The sequence below is a fragment of the Oculina patagonica genome, chromosome 1 (genome assembly GCF_052425735.1).
Source record: "Oculina patagonica isolate OP01 chromosome 1, crgOcupat, whole genome shotgun sequence".
NCBI classification, from domain to species: Eukaryota; Metazoa; Cnidaria; class Anthozoa; order Scleractinia; family Oculinidae; genus Oculina; species Oculina patagonica.
The window spans coordinates 33,720,283-33,744,107 of NC_135758.1; the positions used below are offsets into that span (position 1 = coordinate 33,720,283).

General features: G+C 37.7%; 3 protein-coding genes across 4 annotated transcripts in view; 2 read left to right on the plus strand and 1 right to left on the minus strand.

The window, feature by feature from the left end:
- LOC144650121 (uncharacterized) overlaps positions 1-23,825 on the plus strand; it is a 110,018-nt gene that overhangs the window by 19,776 nt on the left and 66,417 nt on the right. The gene's annotated exons all lie outside the window — the stretch shown is intronic.
- On the plus strand, positions 1,070-9,134 carry LOC144665483 (heparan sulfate 2-O-sulfotransferase 1-like). Its single transcript, XM_078526717.1, has 6 exons — positions 1,070-1,300; positions 3,071-3,135; positions 4,278-4,697; positions 4,977-5,074; positions 5,856-6,013; positions 8,340-9,134. Exons 1-6 carry the CDS (start codon positions 1,168-1,170, stop codon positions 8,567-8,569), a joined length of 1,104 nt encoding a protein of 367 aa, XP_078382843.1. The 5' UTR covers positions 1,070-1,167; the 3' UTR covers positions 8,570-9,134.
- LOC144665467 (uncharacterized) lies at positions 9,118-23,690 on the minus strand. Of its 2 annotated transcripts, XM_078526707.1 has the most exons (12): positions 23,581-23,690; positions 23,313-23,424; positions 21,104-21,232; positions 18,924-19,128; positions 18,182-18,317; positions 16,988-17,131; positions 15,409-15,633; positions 13,711-13,855; positions 13,102-13,182; positions 12,162-12,256; positions 11,950-12,019; positions 9,118-10,751 (listed from the first exon to the last, which is right to left on the minus strand). In XM_078526707.1, the coding sequence occupies exons 2-12, from the start codon at positions 23,394-23,396 to the stop codon at positions 10,698-10,700; spliced, it is 1,368 nt and encodes a 455-aa protein (XP_078382833.1). In that variant the 5' UTR covers positions 23,397-23,424; positions 23,581-23,690; the 3' UTR covers positions 9,118-10,697. The 2 variants fall into 2 exon arrangements, with proteins under 2 accessions (XP_078382833.1, XP_078382826.1); XM_078526700.1 differs by having other exon boundaries at positions 23,313-23,671.

Genomic DNA, 23,825 nt, shown 5'->3' on the forward strand with positions numbered 1-23,825 from the left:
ACACTGTTTTGAGGCCATTTCTTGCAAATCAAATGCCTGTGATACTTCGACACGTAAACATCCAGGACATATTAATATAAAAAAAGCTTTATTAAAACCGAGATTTAAAACCGGGATTTATAATTAAGCTCAAGTACATCAATAAGTAAGCTTATTTACAGTCATACCAGGATTGTATTTCGCTCGTTCGTCTCGATCCGCGCTGCAAGCTCTTTCGGCAAATACGAAATTATTTCCACAGAATAAGACACAGCCAAGTTGCTTCTGTTGTCAGTGTATAATTACGATTTTCATTTTTGGCGATGCTTGGTCTGGAGTGTCGATCAGACCACGATGGCTTCGAGTAATCCAAATAATGTTTACATCGCGAATTTCATCTCAGAAAACTTCTCCAGCAGTTGCAATGGTAGTTAATCTTGTGCTTTACATCAAGGAGATGAATTAAGTTCGACATGGCAGTTTCACAGCTTGGTATACGATATTATCCATACAAAATTTGAGGTTTTCACTGAACTTGACTGCCTTCTTTTTTGTTCTCAACTTTTCCAGCTTTTCGTGCAGACTCGAATGGTTTCGCGACTCACGTGACACTGAACACGCAACTCCGGTTCTATCCGAGCGGATCCACGCGAGAATCCGCGCAATTTTGCGTGTATTCGCGCGGTTTATGACGTCGAAGATGGCGCAATTTGTGCTAAAAATAGCACAATAGGCCTTATTCGTATTCTCGGTATTGGACTGGAACTAGCGTGCAATGGAGGCTCATGCGGGTAATCTTTTCAAATGCAAATGACATGAAGCTGTTTTTAATGATATTCGCCCGCATGAGCCTCCATTGCAAGCTAGTTCCAGTCCAATACCGAGAATACGAATAAGGCCTATTGTTCCATATCATGGGGACAACCTCAATCGCGCGCTTGCGGTCTCCGTCCCCGATTATGGCTCCTGATGGGGACCTGATATGGGGACACATATTGTCCCAGGACAATATATCTCCCCGTACATGACGTACCTACCTCTGCCCGGTGGCTTACCGCTAACCAAGGACTGTGGGCTCGATTGTAGTAATCTCAGTCGCCATTTGTCGGAATGTTGTAGTTCGATCGAAGGCAAATTTAATTGATATTAGTTGCATGTGGCTAGAACTCTCGGAGTTTATACGGATGTATGGTACTTCCAAGAGTGCCTCTCCTTGTAGGAAGAATGATTGTCAACAAATGGATGATCGTGAGCTTTATCATCGCATTTGTGATTCTCGAGGTCCAAATACTACAGACGCGGATTCCAACCCGACAGAACGGTAGGAACTATAACATTTGCTTAGACGAAATCATCTCCATTTAAAACTTTTACTTAGCTTTTCACTGTGAAACCCTTTTTATATTTCTGATCTTAGTTACGGCGCGTGGTGGCGTTTGAAACTCTTTTAAAACAGCTTTAGCTCGGTTATAATTGTTTGGGTTTTGATACGGTGGAAATAATTAGAGTTTTCGTGTGCTGAAGGTGTTTTTTCGATTAATATTTCGACTCAAACAAGTCTTACAAGCTTACTTTTGCAGTTTTTCCATAAAAATATACTCCTGGACTTACATAGTGCGGTATAAAACGCAGATATCTGTCGTGCCTCAAGTATCGCATTTCTTATTTACTGGCCGGCTGAGTTCAGTATTTAATTCAATTATAGAACAAAACTTAAATTAATTGGTTCAGACAATTTAAGCCTGCGCCTGTATGACTCGGCATGCCGATTACAATATACAAAGACAATTTGTATTGTTTCCAACTGAGCACTTCATTGTATTTACTCGACTTGCTATATAATTCACCCCAAAATATTAAAATTGTTCTCATATTCAGCATGGTCCTTGAGTCTTGTATATATAATTTACAAAAAGATACAACAAGCCATAATTCAATTGCTAGACTTACCACTTAGTCAGAAATCTGTCTGTTTTATAATCCCGCATTGTATTTTATTGCCAAGTGGCTTTAGTTAATCCCTCAAAGTTTTTTAGTTCCTTTAAAAACAAGTTGATTTTGGCATTTAGTTCAGACAGACATAAGGTGAAGGAATACATATCCAGTTGGAAAGAGAAATGATAACTTTATTGGCATTTCTTATTTGTTAATCCGTCTGAAAGTATTGGTGCATTTGTTGCAGAGTGCAAAGGTCGCAAAAGATCAAAATATCAAATTGGTCTAGATTCATATCTTCTGGATGAGTTGAAACATAGTTGATAGAGGGAAATGGTTAGGAATCCCGACAAAGTTCTTTGTTGTATGTTTTTGTTCGCTATTTTGGGGGTTGATCCTGCACAAAACCTGACAAAATACAATAGGTGAATATGTGTGTTTGGGTAACTAACCAAAAAAACATTGCGATTACATAATTCATGCATAGTGTATGAGCGCAAAACAAAAGATGTGCAGGGTCGTGGACCTTCCAACATAAATCTTGGCCTCTTTGATTGCTCCTTTGATGTTTGCTGGGCTTCCTAGCCATTTCCCTCTATTAACTATGGTTGAAATCATGACTACAACACAAATCATGTTGTGTAAATCGCCCTACCACATCCTTACAATAGATGTGTGCATGTGTAAATGGCCCTAAGTCATGTTGTAGCCCTGTTGTAGGCATGGCGCATGCCAGAAAGTCATACCATGTAAATAGGCTTTTACGTTAATGCACCCCTAGGGTGTATATAATTTGTTTGAAGACTCAGCCACCCTCTGTACATTATATAACTGGATTTATGAAAACATGGTCAACGAAAAATGACCTGCAGCTGAGTGTTTTTGACCATGTACATTACACAGCAATATGGCTAAAAACATACTAAGAAAGAAAAAAAAAGAACCACAGCCCTGAAAGGTAGATAAGAGAGAGGAGGAGGAGAGAAAAAACTGACATTTGCTTTAGTTTTTATATCATCTACTTTGGAGATGCCTTTACAGCGATTTACGCTTAAAACAGTGAAAATTTCATTAACCTGGTTTTGATCAATCCAGTCATATTTATAACAATATAATTGTCCTGTGATATTCAATTTGCTGTTTTGACTTGCTTCAGAGTACTCCAGGCATTTGCCAGAAGGTGACATTTTGAAAGAGCTGCAATCACAAAACAGTCACAAGGTAACATCCAGTGCGTTACAGTGAAACCCATATATTAATTTACATGTACATGTATTACTATTTGTGTTGTGGTTTAAATTTATCTTCAGTGTAAAATATTTCAAACCAGTTTGATTATATGATGTTTCATTGTCTCATATTCATTCTCATAAAAAACTGAAACAAAGGGAATTAAAAATCAACCTGGTTCAGGGCTCAAAATAATTTTCAGAAAGTTGCCAGTCATGTTGTCTGACCAAACAAACTTTAGCTTGGTCACGTGTTGTTTCTGACCTGTCACTCCTTTCTGCTGTTCGTTAAATAGTCTTTGTTTGTGTGGCATAAAACCCCACTATTTCTTCACTGTTTTGGCTGCAATTTTTATGATTAGTTCGCTTCTAAATGCCGTTCTGGTCATCAGTTATCATTTTAAAATCCATACACATGACCGTCAAAATGACCTCTTAAATAAGCTTAATGATTGTGCCTGGAGGACATCACTCGGCAACGAATTACAGTCGTTTATATATCTATTAAAAAAGGAAAACGTAAAGTAATTAGTGCGAGCATAGTTTGGTCTTAATTTAAGCTTGTAATTGGATCTAGTACTAGATTCCCCTACTATGTCAAAGTACTTAGCAGCTTCGATGTCACAAAGTCCAAATATTATCTTAATAAGATAATATTTGGACTTTGACTTATACACTTGCACCAAAGAAAGAAACTTTCTTCTTAGTTCCAGTGTAGGCCACTTAAGTTTGCTGCAGGGGCTGAAAATGACAAGTTGCCAAAATGAAAGTCAACTGTTTTACATGCTTCATGGGTCAAGCCAGAGAGGGGCTTTAATTACCCAGGATAAACTGTAATAAAGATTAAACGTTTATGTCGATAACAAGCTTATATAGATAACAAGCTTTTGACAGTTTGACTAACAGTCTTTGTAAGATATGAAAATATTTAAGTTTTGATCAAGTCTTAATATTATTACTTGGCGGGACTTTTCATTTGAGTAGTGGAAGTTTGAAATGACAGAAATCAAACCAGTATATACCGGTATTTTGAGCTAGCTATAGTATCTATGAAGTTTAAGTGTCTATGAGGATTTGTATATAAAAAAAAGTTGACACAATTTTTTTTAAGCATTCTTGTTCCTTTTTTTACAGTCATTTAACCAGAGAGAGACTATCTTGGAAGCTGAAAACGATGATGACCACATTGTGATGTTCTACAACAGGGTTCCCAAGACTGGCAGTACTTCATTCATGGGAATCATCTATGACCTTTGCCTTCCAAACAAATTCCATGCTCTTCACCTGAATGTGAGCCGGAACTATCATACAATGTCAGTCCATGACCGAATGCGATTTGCTCACAACATCACAAAGTGGAGACAGAAAATGCCAGCCGTCTATCATGGTCATCTTGCCTATGTCGAGTTTGAAAAATTTGGTATTCAAAAGAGGCCATTGTATATAAACATTGTTAGGAAACCTCTGGACAGACTAGTATCGTATTATTATTTCTTAAGGTTTGGTGATACCTTTAGGCCTTATCTTCGAAGGACAAGGCAAGGAGACAAAGAGGTGAGCAGAACAAAGTGTGTTGTTATACCCTGCAACTGAAATGCCTTGTTTTCAATTGGACAAGAAACTTATCACATGACATCCATGCCTTCAGTTTGTAAATAGCAGTCTGCAACTCTTTTATGTGAAGGAAATGAAATTATTTCCATCATACAACTCATGTGAAGATAGGATAAAGAAGTTTGTTTCTAATCAGCAATTGTGACTCAAGGGTTAGAGAGGTTGAGGTAGTGAGTATATAAAAAAAAAAAATTAAAAGCATTTTACCTTTTATTTCAGACATTTGATGAGTGTGTTAAGAAAGGAAATCCAGACTGCAGGCCTGAAAAGTTGTGGCTCCAAATTCCATTCTTTTGTGGCCATGCATCACAATGCTGGTAAGGCAACTGAGTTTTACCTTAAACAGTGATGTTTGTTGTTAAACAGTCTGCAGTAAAATACGTTATTTACTGTGTAACAATAACTTTAGCATTGTATAAAAACATTTTTTACCAATCAAGCTGACTAATAATTTTAAACGTAATGAACATTGTCAAGTAATTATGGATTGCCAAAATGACCATGATTGCATGACCATGTTCTTCATAACTTAATGGTGCTGGCACTTAGATCAGCAGTCACCCTTGATTTTTGGCCCATCACGCAATCTTCCCATGTGTCACACAATCTTTCCTCGTTGTCACGCAATCTGTCTTTGTTGAAGAAGAGATATAACAGGACATGCCAAAAGATTGACTGCATCAAAGGCTATGTAGAAATCATTCCATCATTTCTTTACATTCTCTTGAGCTCACAACTCTGGCTGAAATTAACATCCCTTGAAAATACATGTCCCTCAGACTCTCAGCAACGCTACATGTAAGTATGGCACCGGTGTCTGACATTTGCAGACTGCAGACTGGCGGCTAAGAGAATATATTATGTTGCTGTTACCATTATTGAAAGCTAACTGTAAACAGGCTAACGAAAGTGCTATTCAGGCTAACAAGAGTGCATAGTACGCTACCCGGAGTGAAAAGTCTGCAAGTCTGCAGTCTGCAAATGTCACACACCGGTATGGTACACAGTTACAGTATGTACTTATCCATAAAATAGTTCAGCCTCCAATGTTTACTTATTCATCCAGTTTATCAGTACTTTTGTCCAATTTCATTCCAGGTCCCCAGGAAATAAGTGGGCGTTGGAGCAAGCTAAAAGAAACTTAGTTGAAAAATACTTGTTGGTAGGAATCACAGAAGAAATTGGCGATTTTTTGACCATTTTGGAAGCAACTGTTCCAAGAATCTTTAAGGGAGCAACGAAATTATTTAATGAAGGTACTGCAAGTTACATGTGATACTTTACCTAGGAACCAGGCCTAGATATTCCTTTGTGCAATAAGCCTGAGAAATCAGACGTCATGTCACCTCATGTCTTTCGTCACGCGCGTATATCTATGCTCCCGCACGAGAGGGGCGTCTGTTTTTTCACCAAAAACTTCTATACTGACGAGATAGCTTTGTCTATAATTGGTTAATATTTGCTGATAGAGAATCATAAATGTCTAATGACATTATGTGGACCAGTTTATTGTAATAGCACTGACTGGACATAGCCGGTTGTTAAGCAGTAGGCTGACAGACCCAACAACGTTCGCAGCTCGACCTGCTTTCTGATTAGATGGAAGAAATCGCATAATTTTATGATTGACTGAAAAAGCCACGTGTTGCCCCGACTTGAACAAAAAAGGTTTGTCGAGAGATCGAACTGGACTGCCTGCGGAGTCGTCTTTCATGTCTGTATTGCCCGTACTGTACTCTTCCTTGCCTGCTCCTCTGTACTGTAAATTACACCTGCAACATTGAAAAGAGGGCTGAAAATACCTTTGATAACGGAAGATTTTGAAACACATTTCAGAATAAAAATCAACGCTATTAAAACATGACGTTTCGGCGACGACATGTCACCATTATCAAATGCAAATTTTTACATGGTACAGAACGATATTTATAGAAAAGAAAGTGTGAAACTAAATTACAATAAATGAAGCGTGGAAAACAGAAAAATGTGCATAACTAAGTAAACAGTTTCGCTGGTATGGAGTCCTTTTGAGTGTTCAGGGATGGTTTCTTTTTCCTAATTAGCAGCATCTCGTAAATTAGGCACTCAAACTTTCCGCGGCATTTCTTTAGGATGGCAAATTGGCTGTGAAGGTCGATCGGCTTTTGATTGTGTTGTTCTTGAAGGTGTTTACCAATTACGGAGTATCTGTGCTCCTCGATGCGCAGGTGAAGGTGGCGGCTCGTGTAGCCAATATAATTCGCATCGCACGAATTACATTTAAATTCATATACTACACTTTGTTGGTTTACTAGAGAGGGCTTTGTTTCCGTGAACTTCAAATCTTCAGAGATTTTCTTGCTTGTGAAGACTGGTGTTATTTCACGATCTATTTTCTTTCCTAGGTCACACAGTTCTTTACGTACGTAGTCAGCCGATTTTTGATCTTTGAATGGCAAGGTGATGCGTACAGGGTTGTCCGCTGGCGCAATACAACTTTCGTTCTGGTCTTGAGAGGAATGAAATCTGTTAAGGACAGAGTCAATTAATTTCCCGGGATATTTCAGTTTCAGGAATGTGGTCTTTAGTTCCCTACATTCTTGTGCGAAGAGATCCGGCGAGGAAGACAGGCGTTTGGCGCGATCAAACATAGTTCTTAAAAGTGATCGTTTATATCGATTGTCGACGTGACTCTGATAATGGAGCAGAAGTCCTTTATTGGTCTTTTTCCTGTAGACAGATGTGTTAAGGCGGTTATCGGTCTTAATGATTGCCATGCCTACAAAGGGTAACATGTTGTTGACTGCCGTTTCCATTGTGAATTGGATTGCTGGGTGCGCGTCATTTAAGATTGTGAGGAGATCAGTTGCAGCGGGAAGGTCAGGTACTAGTGCGAAGGTATCATCGACGTATCTCTTGTAGAATTTGGGAAGTTTGTTTTCACGTGCTAGTTTCTCTTCAATGGAGCACATAAAGGTGTTTGTAATTCGTGCGATGCGAATTATATTGGCTACACGAGCCGCCACCTTCACCTGCGCATCGAGGAGCACAGATACTCCGTAATTGGTAAACACCTTCAAGAACAACACAATCAAAAGCCGATCGACCTTCACAGCCAATTTGCCATCCTAAAGAAATGCCGCGGAAAGTTTGAGTGCCTAATTTACGAGATGCTGCTAATTAGGAAAAAGAAACCATCCCTGAACACTCAAAAGGACTCCATACCAGCGAAACTGTTTACTTAGTTATGCACATTTTTCTGTTTTCCACGCTTCATTTATTGTAATTTAGTTTCACACTTTCTTTTCTATAAATATCGTTCTGTACCATGTAAAAATTTGCATTTGATAATGGTGACATGTCGTCGCTGAAAATACCTTTGCAGGAAAAAAAAACTTCCATCTTAGACTTTCATATGAAATAAGTTCTATCACATTCACAAGTTTCACAAGTGTTTTGCCGAGCAACGAAAGTGACGAAAACCGCAGGACGCACTTGATTCCCCCAAAAAGGTAAAACTTTTCCTCCGACTGAAAGTTGAAATTAACCCCTACATTGTATTTATATTTACTCTCTTAATATCATTTCTTAAACTTGTTTCAGGTGGGAAATCTCATCTGCGAAAGACGGCGTCCAAGAAACCCTTGGAACAGTCAACAATAGAATATTTCGAACAGTCAAAAATATGGAAAATGGAAAATGAATTTTACGAATTTGCGAATAAGATTTTTCAAACTGCCAAGAAGAGAGCACTGACGACAAAGCGAGGAGTAGTGGAACCCATAGGAAAACAATTCTTTTACGAAAAAATAAGGCCGAAAGTAGCAAATTAAATATTGTAAAATTGTAATGAATTATAATATATTTTAGGGCTATACTCATCGATAAGTAAGCAATTCACTAGCAAGCGATAAATGATGACAGGAAGGTTCATCGTTCTAAGGCCATTTTAATGAAAACCACACAGTGGTTTGAAAAACGCTTTTTTATTATAATTTCAAATGGGCACCAAGATCGAGATAGAGGCATGGGGCAGATTTGGGAAAGGATGAAGGATGAGCAGGAAAAATCTTGAAATTTCTTGATCTATCGTAAAACTGGCCAATTGCCTGCCCTGGTTAGAAGACGTGCGCCCATTTATGTTGGCTTACCGTTTACGGGACCGTAAACTGTGGGGTTGGCCATGAATATAGAATAAGGTTTTTGAACTGGTTATGTTTCTAGTTATAAACAAAAATGCACTTGAAGGATGTACCCTATAAATAGCAAAATTTATAATTTCTTTACCGATTTTCCTTTTTTATATAATTTTTACTCTTTGTAAATAATTACTTTTTTCCTCTCGTTTTATTTTGTCCCAACAATAATATATCAGACCGAATAAAATTTTTTAAAGCACTTTATTGTTATTTCTGTGTTGTGTGTAGTTTGTATGATACGTATAGTATGAAGCAAAACAACTTGCTAACTGTTAATTAATTTGCGATTTTTCCCGTTTTGTAAATTTCTCCCAACTAATAGGCATACCTTCCTTTACTGTTATGTCCAATGATCTAGTTGGTGATTTTCTTAGTTAAAAGGCACTCTCACGAGCAACATCAAAAAATCAAAATTTAGAAGGCGGAGTTACATCAATAGCGGCCCTGTTACTACACTAGCGCGATGAAGCTTTCAGTTCAAAGGGGCGTTGTCGTGAATTACGCATCAACGAGGTGTTGATCTTAAACTGAAAATAAAATTCTGTCCTTATATTTCGAGCAATCGTTTAAAACTAACACAATTTCCATTCTTTTCTACGTTCATTTAATCTTGATATTCTAGGCGCAAACCTACCGTGCATGAGCGAAGGTACCAAGTTGTAACTTTGGCCAAAAATGTAGATAAATCCCCATGATAGTGCCCCTAACATGTAATTGTCGCTTCTTGTCAGCTTTGTTAAAATAAAGTTAGTTAAAAATTACTTGGGGGGATCTATTCTGAATTAAGGGTGTCCACCAGCACCCTCCTAGTTTGATGCATAAGATATTTTGCTTAGAATGTGGATGGTTATTTTTGTCATCTTCCTAACCAGAATCTATTCTTACTAAATTTCGTTCTGCAAAAGGTGAATTATTTACAACTCATTCTCGCCCAGTTTCAACATGAAAAGTTAGGCTTCTTACTAAAGTGCAAAATTGTTTTCTGTATTCTTGTAAATAATCTTAATGTACACATAAATAATTCATATCTAGGCACTTATCTAACCGGTGTATGTTCATTTTAAATTTGGTATAATTCATGAGTGCATTTGTGTCAGCGGGTGAGTGTTTACATCGGGTGCTCTTGATAAAGCCAGGCGTCTTTTGACGACCAATCCTGTTCACTTAATTTAGCCTCTTGACGGAGACCATTACTTTGTTTTCGTAAACTATGATACACTGTTCTTTCTGAAGGTCCTTTGCATAACATCGATCAAGATTTTAGTAAAGTAAATGTATACGGTCCAATTACCAGTTTTCTGCCTCGAGGGTAACAAACGGTAATTTTGTATAGCCTCTAAAAAGAATTCCCCAAAACGAACAGCGCCATCGAACGGAGAAAGTAATCAACCTGCCCGGCCCGTTTTGGAGCAAACAGGAATCATGAAGCAGTTGCTTACAGCAAGGTTAAGTTAATTCAGAAAAACGTCAACGTCGAGTTCAGTTTTATGAGTTGCCAATCTCGATTTTTGTAATTTTTTTTTTGGTCGTTTACTTTTCATATTGACTAATCTACAATTAACTGTGACAGAAGTACGAAATGCTTCTAAATCAGAAGAGTAAACTAAGATTAACGTTTTTCAAAATCTTGTCCCAGGTCTCAACATAGTTGAGTGCCACGCCGGTTTTCTTCTCTGGAAAATCCCTGTTGTTGACCGTTCGGTACGTGCGTTGAACATTGACCCGGTGTGCCAGCATTCCTTCGTGATTGATGATACAGATTTTAATTGCCTTTTACGCTTGTTACTTCCATTTCCTGATTATTGTCGCTGCCAACCTGGAAAATAAAACCAAGACCGTGGAATTTGCTTTAAACCCATCATATAGTAGACTTCTAAGGGATAGCTAAATAAAGAGCTTTCCATTGAAATCTTGAGTTTCAGTAATTTTCGGCTTCCTTTCCTATTCGAGTTTTTTAATAAGTCAACATTCGTAATATGTCCTCTTCCGTTAATATCGATTTAACTTACTGAAAGGATTTTCATATCAATTCTATGACTGCTAAAAGGGATTTGAAGTGCTACAGTACGCTAAATCTCGACCCGAGGGGGATACTCCCTATAATGGCCTATACGGGGAGGCTCCGCCCGAAAAGGGTACCTTTTTCAGGCTTCAGGTATATTAAAGGGTAGGGATTCTACGCGTTTAAGTATATGAAAGGGTATGGAAATATGTCATTTAGCTATTTAAAAGGGCCTTTAGTTAAAATATTTCGAACAGACGCAATTTATGGATGTATTATTTTAATTTGTTAAGCGCTACATAAAAATGACAAGAAAACGTCATATTTTAAGTCCATGCCATGTCTCTTAGGTATATGAAAGGGGTACCTTTCATATAAAAGGGTAAGGGGTTAGAACTTGGGGCGGAGCCTCCCCGTATAAAACTTTTTTGAGTACCCCCCCCCCCCCCCCCCCCCGGGCTCGAAACCTCAATAACTAGAACCTCCCGCTAACTCGAACCTTTTTCAATTCCCCTCCAGGTCATTTGTTTACAAATTTTATCCTCAATAACTCGAACACCCGATAACTCGAGCATTTTTCATTTTCCCCTGAAGATTCGAGTTATCGGGACTCATATCAATTGTACTAAAATTGAAAAGGCTAATATTAAAAGTGAAGAGAAAGGACATTTGATTGTAGGATTGACTGATTGATAGATTGATCGTTTAGCTAGTTAGTTATTTGCTGGTTGGTTACTGATTGATTGATTGATTGATTGATTGATTGATTGATTGATTCATTCATTCATTCATTCATTCGTTGATTTGTTGATTGTTTGAATGAATGATTGATTAACAGTAACAGTAACAGTAACAGTAACAGTAAATCTTTATTGTGCCTTACACTCCAAAGGGAGGTATTGGTCTAGTTACAATAAATGTTGATTGATTGATTGACTGATTGACTACTGGTTTACAACTTGTTTCATTACATATTGATCATGTAGTTCCTTCTTCACTGATGATTTCTTACCTCACTAGGCGGCGTGTATTTAAAATAAGACAGTTTGATTGGCTTGTCGGGACAACCGACTCTCCTTAATCTGAAGACAAAGCGAAACATAACAAAAGATTACTCACTGGAACTTTAAAAACATTCTTAGACATGTAAATGTCACCTTTGAACGACCTTCTTTGGTATTTTTACCCGAGAAACTGGGATAAAAAGAAAAGAAAAAATCTTACTTTTTACCAGTCCATTCAGGTCGTGCTACCAAACCAAACTCACAGTACAGCAAAATGTATGACACTGCAACCTTAAGCACTGTCAGTGTGATACCCTGAAGAAAAATATTGTCAAGTTGGATTGAACAATGGAAACAAAACAAACGAGAAAATGAAGGCAGAAATTAAAGAAAGAGGAAAGGACAAAAAGGAAAAAGGAAAAGGTAATGGCAAAAGGAAAGGAAAAGGAAGGAAAAACGAGCGAGCAAGGAAAGAAATAGAGAAAAACTTTAAAAACGATATTATTTGAAAATCATCGGATAAATTATTTTTTACTGACCAAGGCATAGTTATTGTTTTTTTTTTTTTTTTCGTAACATGGCCCAGGGGGGGTACTATGGCTTGTAAATGACGGGGATGATCGAATGGAGGCAAAATTCAGGACCCAAAAAAATCCCTAAGTCTTCCAACATTACCCAAAAAAAATCCCTGAACCAAAAATAACCCCCAAAAAAATCCCTTGTCAAATTACCCCTAAATTGCCAGGAGGTGCAATAAAATAACACAAAGAACGCTCGTTTTGTTTATTCATCATACCATAAATACGCCAAGGCCGCGCCAAGGCACATAAGTTCGTTTTTAATACCCAAAATCCCCTATCTAAATCGAGATACCCAAAAAAATACTTTCCAAATTTTCCAACCCAAAAAAATCCCGGAATCGAAAATTTCAAACCCAAAAAAAAATCCTTCGATCATCCCCGTCATTAACAAGCCGGAGTACCCCCCCTGGGTAACATGGTAGTCACGGGAAGAGTAAAACATCATTTTTTCCCCTACTGAATTATATAAATTTGTCATAAAAAATACAGTTTGCGGGCATGGATGCAAGAGAATGTGTCTGTTTTTTTTGTATTCGTGTACGGCTTAATTGCGTTGTTTTTGGTTTGTCTGATTATTACCTGTCCCGGGCAGTGATGATTCTGGGGCGTGGGCTCTTCATGAAATGGTCCATATCCAAATATGATATGATCTACTAAAGCCTACAAAAAAAGCAACAACATTTATTTCCAGGGAATTCAAAGAAAACGACAATCGAATTTCTTGTAAGCTCTTACTCTTGTTAAATGCAAGGGCACTGGTATGGCACTCTGTGCATCCCCGCATGAAATTGTAGTGAAAGGCGTGAAATAATTTTCTTTGCTCATTTTTCTTGTTTGCGCAAGTTTATTTTACGGTCTCTTCGACCAAAATCTGAGAAATATTTCGTTTAATTTTAATTACCGGTCTTGTTAACTGGAGCGATTTTGATGAAAAATAACTAATTATTTTCCTTTGTTGTTGTTTATTTTATTTGTTCTGCGACTTGTATATTTGAGATCAATCGTGGCGAGGCGCGCAAAAATTTAACCCTCAAGAAGCCATTCAACATTAGTTTCGAGCATGTGATGGCCTGGTCATCAAGACAATATCACATAGTTGAGCATTTCCTCTTTCCTCTGACATTGTAAACGTAGAGAGAAATTACTTGTCGATCACCCTTCGGAGTTGATTATAAGACGTAAATTTACCTCATTTTCAAAACGAGACGGCAAAAATTTATCCGGCTGATCAAATATGCTTTCGTCTCTGTGAGCCATGTGCACGTTTGCTACTAAAAGCTCGTCTTTCTTGACAATGAATTTGCCACTCTCTGAGTGCAGAATGAAGTCATCTCTGTTGACGATAAAGAGGGAAAAGAAATAATATAGAAATATATAAAGAGGGAATAAGAGATAATGTTGTTAATTATTAAAGACACGAAGAGGTTGGGGTCTGGTCTTCATCTAGAACGCGCAATGGACTGCGTGCTCTGCACGTTACTGGTTGATCAATCCAGAACTCAGAACTCGCGGCAGCCATAATTTCAAATATACGCAATATAGAGCGACGAAAAACGTATTTTTACTCGTATTTTCCGAGGACCATAAGAGAGTGGAATGCACTCCTTGCGGCGATTGTTGAGTCCGACTCTCTTGCGTGTTTCCAGTCTGGACTGCGCGAGCATTTTTATTTATTTAGTGGTTTACCCATAGAATTTTAGAATTTTTAGATTTTTTTTTTTAATTTAGAATTTTTCAGTTATTATATATGTACATATTGTATTTTACTTATTTTTAGACGTTGGTGTGATATCCGTATGGACTTTTTACCGACATATTAAAATGTAGATGTAGATGTAGAAACGTCTCAATCAGAATCATGACTTTTTCTAACAACAGGTAGGATCCTAGACAAGAGTGGTGACTATTTCTCGCATTCTCTTCCCCATAGCCTTTTTCACTTCTCTTAGCCGGCGGGACCTTGGCACGAAAAACGCCGAAGGGCTCCAGAAGCATAGGATTGCCTTCACCGCGGTCAAACGTCTCAGGCAGCTTTTCTTTCTATTTTGGGGAACTTCGTTCATTATGAAGTTTCAGTATGAGCAAGGATAGATAAAATAGCTCCTGAGTGTAAACATATTCCCATTTCCTCAGGTAATTATATAAACGAGTGTTTTTACTTTTTAAATGTTCCGCATCCGAACCAAAGCGCTTTGACAAAATGGCGTCGACAAGTCCGCATATCGCTATTTTCAAACAAGTAGAACTTTTTTAGTAAAGCTCCAAAAAACTTAGAAAACCCTTAGGATACCGGTTATGAATCGAACTTTGAACTGTGAGAAAACCTTATCTTTCAAGTACTTTTCTTGTTTTTTGCATATTTCTTAACCTTATCTTATTTGCATATTTCTTAACCTTATCTTAACCTTATTTCTTAACCTTATCTTTCAAGTACTTTTCTTGTTTTTTGCATATTTCTGACGTTTGACCGGGGTCGAAGGATTGCCAGTCCTAGGTTCTGGGACTTCGGTTTTCAAGTATTCAGTCGCGATGTTTCCATATATGTGTGGGAGAGTCATGGCGTTTTTTGACTTCCGTTCAAGATTTCTTTGTTTCAAACAGCCAATCAAAATTTGAAATAAATTCAAAAATCCTATGTCTCCAGAATCCTTCGTTTCTTGTGCCAAAGCCCCGCCTGCTAAGAGAAGCAAAATGAGCCGTGGGGACGAGAATGCCTTATACGCGAAACCATCGCGTAAAGCTGGGTCCAAGAATTTCTCTTCGCGGTTGTGCAGCCTGCACTTGTTACTGATCATGAATGGAACTGGCAGCCTGTTATTTTTTCGGTCTAAAAATGAACTCACGTGGCTTGAAATGAGCATTCCGTTGTAGGCACGTGACACTTACCTGGCTCTTCCAAAGAAGACCGGTACTGGTGGGTGCATGCGCAGTACCTCCAGAATGAAGTTCTGTAAGTGTGGCATTTCTTTAAAGGCTTCTTCGGACAGTTCCTGGTTTGATAACACTGTTATTATTTCATTTCTCATCTTCTGTTTGTAGTCCGGTTCTAGTACATATAGACGGGCCATACATGTCCTTAAGGCCCCAGATACACCGCCATACGAATTGAAACTGTAAAGAAAGCCGAGAGAAATTTTTGTCTTAACTGGTACCTAACGAATAGATCTTAATTCGTATACCTTATAACATGAAATTTTCGCGACACGTTGATTTCGCGAATTTTGCGATTTTAAAAAATCGCGAAATTAAAGTCGCGAACAATGTCAATGTCAATAATCAAGAAAGGATAAGTTTAGTACCACTGAAGGAAGGAATTTTTGATGTAAATAAATAAATAAATAAATAAGTAAATAAATAAATAAATAAAATAACCTAATGACCTACTTGTAGACATTGTGAGAACTGCTCTGATTGCCAAGGTGACGTTATTGTTCCTTTGGTGAAGTCCGTTTTATTAAATTCAAGGGCATGCATGTTAAATAATATTGCCAAAGAAAAATGTAAATTGTGTCTTACTCAAAAACGCAAAATTAAAGTGATTCAAAATTTTCACAAAATCGCGAAATTTAAGTTTCGCGAAATATGCGTTAAAATCGCGAAATTAACGTGTCGCGAAAATTTCATGTAGTAAGGTAGTTACAACAACAGCAGCAGCAATAGCAGCGAACATCAATAACAAATTTATTGGTAAAGAAATAGGTTTAAGATTAGATTAGCCTCCTCCGCAGGCTACTCCTTTTAATCCTTAATATTGGGATTCCTGTGGGAACAGAGGGGAAAAGAGAAAACTGGGACTAGTAGAGTGGAAGATTTTTTGCTCGGTCCCAGTCTCTCTTCCGTAGCAAAGGGAGTTGCCTGCGGAGGAGGCTAGATTTAGATGTGTCTTTCATCCGCAGTTAGTCAAGTGACTATTCGTGCCGGGTGTAGAAACTGAAGTAAACAATTACGTACAATCAAATAATTATAAAAGACAGTGATATCTGGAGTTCATTGGGAGGTTTGTATTAATAGTCAGTTGATTGAGCCGTTTTCAAATGAGTGTCATTAAACCAAAACAAAGCAATTACACTTGCCTATACAACTTTACGAGATCGGCGCGAAACGTAAAAAAACGCACCTGGATCAAGTCGCCTTTAATTTTTTGACGTTGACATTGACAAACTTTATTTAAACACGGAAAAAACATCAGTAAAATAAAATAAAAAGATCCATAATACTGTTCTATTTGTATAACCAAAACTGTGTTTAAGATAATTAGTCCTTGGTTTAGGTACTTGCAGGATGTTCTCAGATTTACGGACACTGCATGTGCATTTGATTGGCTGTGAGAGTGACGCGAACTTCTCTTTCTAAACCAGTTATAGCTCACAGTGAAGCAAAACCTGAAAGATTCCGAATTACTTTCGCCGGGCACTCAATCGAAAACTTGTACTTTATTTGTGCAGTCACGGCTTGGGTTGCTTACTTGAGCATGAACAAAATGTCCATCAAAGCTTGGTCCTCTGTCACTCCTGCATCCGCCGCTGTTCTAAAGATTTCTGTGATAACCGGGCTCTCTCTGAAGGACTGCTTTAAGTGGCTGGCACCAGCTAACGCTCTTCTCAGTGTTCTAAGAGAATTAAATTTTAAAAAAGGTTTCATGACGAGGAAAAACGGTGGGTAGAATAACAAACAACGGTACTGAACACCCGGGGGGGGAGGGGTACTTGACCTTTGTTTAGGTATAGGGGTGCCGCTGGAGGTTTGAAACCCTGACCCTGTTTAGGACAGTGAAAACTTAAAATACCTACCCTGTGTAAGACAACACGCCCTATTTTAAGACCCTATTTAGGACAAAGGACAACATCAACAATAACTTACGCTTTATTGTGATTGCGTCCCATACGCGATGTTCGACGCATTGAACTGCGAACACTGATCCCAGCAAATAAAATAATGCTTTTCATTGAAGCGAAAGCGAAAACAATGCAAATACTTGACGACAGTCTTGCAGCCATACCCTGTTTAGGACAGGTTCAGGCCCTGTTTAGGACAGAGGAGCTTGAAATTATATACCCTGGTCAGGACGGGAGGAGTAAAAAACCATACCCTATCCAGCGGCACGTCCCCGTATAGGCCGTATAGGGGAGTGCCCCCCCCCCCCCGGGACTGAACATTACCACGAATAAATAAAAGCTTCACAAGTCAATACTTCGCGGTTAAACGGCTCAAACGGGTAGGATTTGACAAACTAACGATGAGCAATAAACAATAAAAGAGATATATAAAGAATAAAAGGTTCTATTAGGCAAGGGTTAACGTACTTCAAATGTAGGCAGGGAATACAAACAGGACAAATGTAAGCCTCGCTGTACAAAGATCCTACAAAACTAATTAAATCATAATTATAGGCCGCGATTGTTATTAGGCAGTAAAGCTTAACCCTTTATGTTCTTAGTATCATCAAAAGATTTGCCCTTCCTTGTCTATATTTTTAATCTTAAAGGAAGTATTTAGATAGATATCGAGGCAATTTCATTATTTTCCTTCGGGATAAATTCTTTTATTCTCATGTTCTGCTTGTGAGACCGTTGTATAAAGATGATGAGGAAAATTAGATGTTGATCACTATTCGTGAAGCTGAAAATTCACTATTATGGTATCTTTTAGCAGCACAAACCTTCCTTTATTCCAACTCCCCTTTAGGCAACTGTACATAGCGTTTGGATCCACTCTGACGCCGAAAAACGCTTCAGTGAAGATATCACTTGTAAGATTCATGATGCTCTGTTCCCACGTGGATTTCATTTGAGGATCTGCAAATTAAAAAAGGTTGCATTCTTACATTACTTGTCATAGGATTCCACTATAAAACAACAACAAAAAACACGCTTGAGGTTCGTCCCACGAACGTCTTCTAGACAAGTTTCGTTCGTATTGAGAAGACCTGTTTCGTTCGTTTTAGGTTTAAACTTTTCCAGACCCTGTGCCGGCTAAATCACTCTAAATCACAATAGTCGAACATCTTGAGTTTGTAGTTATTGTATTGTCATTTTAGCCCATCGCAATAAGAGCGCCATTGGTACATGGCAAACCAACAGCAGCAATTTGTTTTCACCAGTCTCGTGCATTGTTGATTTTAAGAATCCGTTTAACTCCTTATTCATTTGACTTCCCAAACCTACAAGCCTCGTCAGAGTAATTGGAATGTTTATTTTTTTCACACATTTTATCCCTACCCACGACTGTGCAATATTGACAAATCACTTTGAACTTCCCAAAATGGGGTATTAATATGTAATAGTTATTTTGATCATAATTTAAAGATTTTGTTGCATAAAAAGGCTGCGTATTTTATTGCATGCAGTGTCAGCTACATAAATGTTATCATATTTTTGCGAAGAAACTAAAAATATTTTTACCTTCGTTTTGCCATATCGTGGAATATTCTTTGATTAGTTTTACACTCTTTTCAAATATTTTACTTTGCTGAGCTATTTTACAAATTTGCATTAGAAATGTCTTTTGTTTTTCGTGAGCAACTCCATTTGAGAACATTGAGGGTGTGTAACCATCCAGCAGGCACATGTTATAGTTCAGTCTTCCAAAAGCGGGCTGCTTATAAATCTGATAATGAAGTGAAAACATGAGAGAATTAATAAAATGGCCTATAAAAACAAAAGCGGGCTGCTTATAAATCTGATAATAATGCGAAAAGAAAACAGAATTAATAAAATGGCTTATTACATCCTCGGAGACCCAGGGGCAGTTAGTGGGGCGAAACGAAGGAAAACCGTGCTTGAAAACTTTCGTCGCTACGATTTCTGCCCGGTTTTCCTTCGTTTCGCCCCACTAACTGCCCCTGGGTCTCCGAGGATGGGCTTATTAAAACAAAACAAAACAAAACAAACAAGCAAAAACGGATGGCAATACAGTCGAACCTCGATTATCCGGACTCGTTGGGACTAGGCTAAATAGTCCGGATAATCGAGAGTCCGGATAATCGAAATTATGAATATTAATGAGCCAAAAAAATACGCCAGAGCATCTGACAGGATGCGTTGGTGCAGATCCGCATAGCTCGCTAACTTCTGCATCCTCCGCTTCTTCGGCGCATTTTTCACATTAAACAAAAAAAGAAACGTCGCTTCATAATAGCGACAAATCAGCTGTTAACCATCCTCAGAAACAAAAATTCCGAGGAAACTGATCATTTTGAGGCAGTTTTTCTCCAAAACAGACGACGAAAACACGCCGATTCGTTCGCAAACAATTTTGAACCTCCAGGCGTTCCATGCATCTTTTCGTGATGGGCCTAGTGACTAGACGTGGTGCTAACATTCGGTGAGGACCGATCGTACTTTCTACGATGTTTTTCACTTCATAGAAGGATTCAAACATTTTGAATTTTGCCATTTTGCCTTGTAAACTTCAGTATAATACAAGTAACCAAAGACAGAAAGCAAATTTATTTGTGTGAATGTTTTTATGGCTAGCGGGAACTGAAAAAGGAAGTTGCCTGACTGTTGCTCAAATTGGAAACTACACATCAGAAGTTTTCCAATGTTTTTTGACAGGTAAACCACCTTGAAATAACGTTTAAATCGTTGTAGAACTTAGTTATAAAATTATCTGGTCTTGAATGTGACTTATTAATATTCATGAAAAATTTGGGACTAGAGATGGAAGTCCGGATAATCGAGAAATCCGGATAATCGAGGTCCGGATAATCGAGGTTCGACTGTATCAATTTATTCTGTCAGTTTCTGTAGCAACTGTTTCCTCCTTCAATGAGGGACATTAATGTTGGGACCCTTAGCACAATTCTGGGCCAAGCGACTGCTAGCCCCCCTTCCCCCCAAGCAATGTTGAGAATTGAGCATCTCACACACCAAGATCAGGGCATGTACGTTTGTCAACAATACTTGAGGGGAGGAGGGGTTAAGAAATGAACAAGAACAGTGCGAAACATATTTTTTACGTACAAAAAGGTGATTTGGTATCGCCTTTACAAGTGTCCCAACTATCTTTGACCTCCATTGTAGTTTCTATTGGTGTAATACGCAGCATTGCTATTATAATCATATATTTTATAACGCAATTAAATACTTGTTTTATTATGTAATTAAGTATTTTACAATTATAAAACTGCTCTGGATTTGGGACAGAAAACTTGTTAGTTACGGGTCTCAATGGAATAAGGACTTTGAAAATGCATCATATATAGAAATTGAAACTAGTTGTTTGGAACTTCAAGATCTTCATTGATCAAAGACTATGCAGGATTTAAAGGGTACTGTATTGTATGTTTTTAAGAGAAAACGTTCTGGAGTAATTCAAAGAAGAATATCCTCTGGCATCATCTAAGGAAGAACGTGATTTTGGACTGCCATCACCTTCTTTGCTTAATTTTCAAACTGTTAGTGTTTTTTAACACTGTACTATAAATTATTTAACGTTTAAGGAAAATAAGTTATAGTCTTCACAATATAACCAAAATTATTGGTACGTGTGCTTCATGGCATCGCGTTTTGGCAACAATCATAAAAATATTATTTTAAATCAGTTAAACGACAAAAGGACAAATCAAATGTATGCTAACCTTTTCCATGTCAAAAAGGACCTTGATTCCTTTTCTATCGCAAATGTGGATACCTTTGACGCCCATGTTGACTTTGAACACAGAGCACTTGTATTTGTCTCTTCTCTTGTAGAAGTATCCATGGCCTTTCTGCAAACAAATTGAAAAATAAACTTCGTTAATTCGTCTTTAAGACCCATGATGACTTAAAACAAACAATTTCGGATGACTTGTTTATAAATGGAAGGACACAAAAGTTCATTTGCAAATCTTTAAGTACAAAAAATATAGGTGAAAATTTAATTGTTGTTTTAACATACATCTTCGTACAAAAAGAAAATAAATTAAAGCAGGATTTGTTAAGATTCAAAAAAATATAAAGAACAAAAGTATGATCTGCTTGGATGGATAGACTAGAATGTTCTCATTGTTTTACGGCGTTAATTCCTTACCGTTTCCAAGACGACTCACGTCATTATCTCAAGAGCGACAAAGTTTCTACTTTGTTTTGAAGGTGAGTGATCTTTTGCTGACTAATCAAGCGACAACTTTTCACGTCTGGCTTGCTGTTTTGTTGTTTTTATCAAAGACAAAGCAAACAATAGGGTTACCTCATTGGCTTTCTTTTAATTGCTTTGAACATTGGGTTAGGGTTGCTACGGCGCGCAACGCAAATGTTTTATACGTGACATGATTATACACATATATTTTCAATGAACTTAGTAAGGTAATTAATGGCGTTCCGTTGTAACATTTATTTATTCATTCATTCAGTACCCTTTCCCACGTACTGCTTTGAAAAGAATCTACTCGTTTTTACTGAAAACAATAGTATGAAGAAAACGGTGTAGCTTTGTGGAACACGATGATTAAGTTTCTTGTTCAGTTCACCAAAATGTACACATAAATCAAGAATGAACTACGATGCAAAACGACTTTTCTTCGAAGCACAGTATTTGATTAGATTAAGCAAACAATAACAGCTTTGACCTTAGGCCTTTTTCGGATTTTGAGTAATTGTTTGTCAATTTCAATTTTTTCAGTTTTCCATTAAAAGTATTTTTATCTAATACTCTGTGTATGCCGTGCTCAAGGCAGTGACGAAGTGTTGCAATAGGAAATTGTTTGATTTCACATGTGAAAGAAAAACTGTCTATCACTTTATTTACCGCATCAAAGTATGACGCAAGCGACTAATATCTCGATTGGCAATTAGCATTACAAAAAGGCATCAACGTGGTTTAACGCAACCAACAAACACAAGCATTTAAAAAATCGTCTCCTGTTGCTTTATTTGTCATTAACCACTCTCTGAGATGCGTATAAGAAGTAAATACTGGTGTACTTACGCGAATGCAGAAAGACTGACATACGTCAATCACAATTTTCCGATTCCACTGTATTAAGACTTTGCAGTCAGATTAATTTATTATATAATCGTTCTATTCACTATTAGACAAATGAGACTGTAAACTATACCAAATTCTTTAAAATCATACTTTGCTGTATACAAGGTACCCGGTCTGTTAGGTTTTCGAGTGGAATTTATCAGGAAAAAAGTATTTGGCTACCACTATTGAGCTTTTAGAGTAGACTTGCTAATTACGTTTGTATGTATGTTTCTCACAGAACACCGAATGCTTTAAAACAAGAATGAAGTTCCCTATATAAGTTTTGATAAAATCTAATATATAATCAGTTGAAGGATTTAAAACTGTTCTTGGAAGTTTAACTGATTATCAGAGCTCAAGAGTTGTGCGTTTGGCATTTTGAAATGGTTCCCACAGGGCATATAAGTAGTATGTTTTTTATGACCTCGTAAACAAAAGGCAAACGTTGTTTGGAATACCCTCGTTACCAATCTAGTTCGTTGCGATATTCAGTCTCTAAACTTATGTGTTCTAAGCATAGTAATGTTTTACATGACCGAAGTCGAGCTTCTTGTACAGAATTCTTAACTATACTTCAGTTGTTTGCTACTGAAGATTATTTGGACTACTTAGTGACATCAATGAAATAAAAAAAGGTTCAATGCTCACTTTACATCTTGCAGATTTATATGAACGGGGCCCATGTCAATAGCAACGACCCATTAGTAAAGAGATATGTGTTATTGGCACTTAATTCTTAGTTTTGTCAAAGAAATCATTGAGATGGCATTTCCTCTGCCGTCCAAACGAACAGCGACAGTGTAAATTTACATTCTAAAGCGTCTCCAAGTCTCACTTACCATAACAAGTTCGACAATGTGAAAAAACTTCCATCCGTCCTTTCCGGGAACTTCTTTCCCCTCACAGTCGGGACTGACTTGCATAGTACTCGATGGTATCGGCGTTTTCAAACTGTAGCGCGAAATCAGAAGACACACACACACTTTACTTCAGTTCTGGTGAACTTGTTTGTCATTATCGAGTCATAGCCCAGTGAACATACCAAAAGCACTTCACACTCTGCATGGAAATTCCGGTGCGGTTTTGCATACAAATTGACGGGCTCACCTGTGGCTTCGATGCTGTTGATTTGTCACGAAGGACTATGCAGACATGATTTCATTGTCCCGCGACTTCGTGTAACTGACCAAAACGGTACATTAATTATGGTTTGTTTATTAGCGACGTCAGTTACGCGCTGAAGGGCTGACAGCTATTTGCATAACATTGTGCCAACAGCGGCAGCGATATATCAATAACAATGGAAAATTTGCAACTGCGTGAATCAGAGTTGCACAGTCATCTTGCAGTTA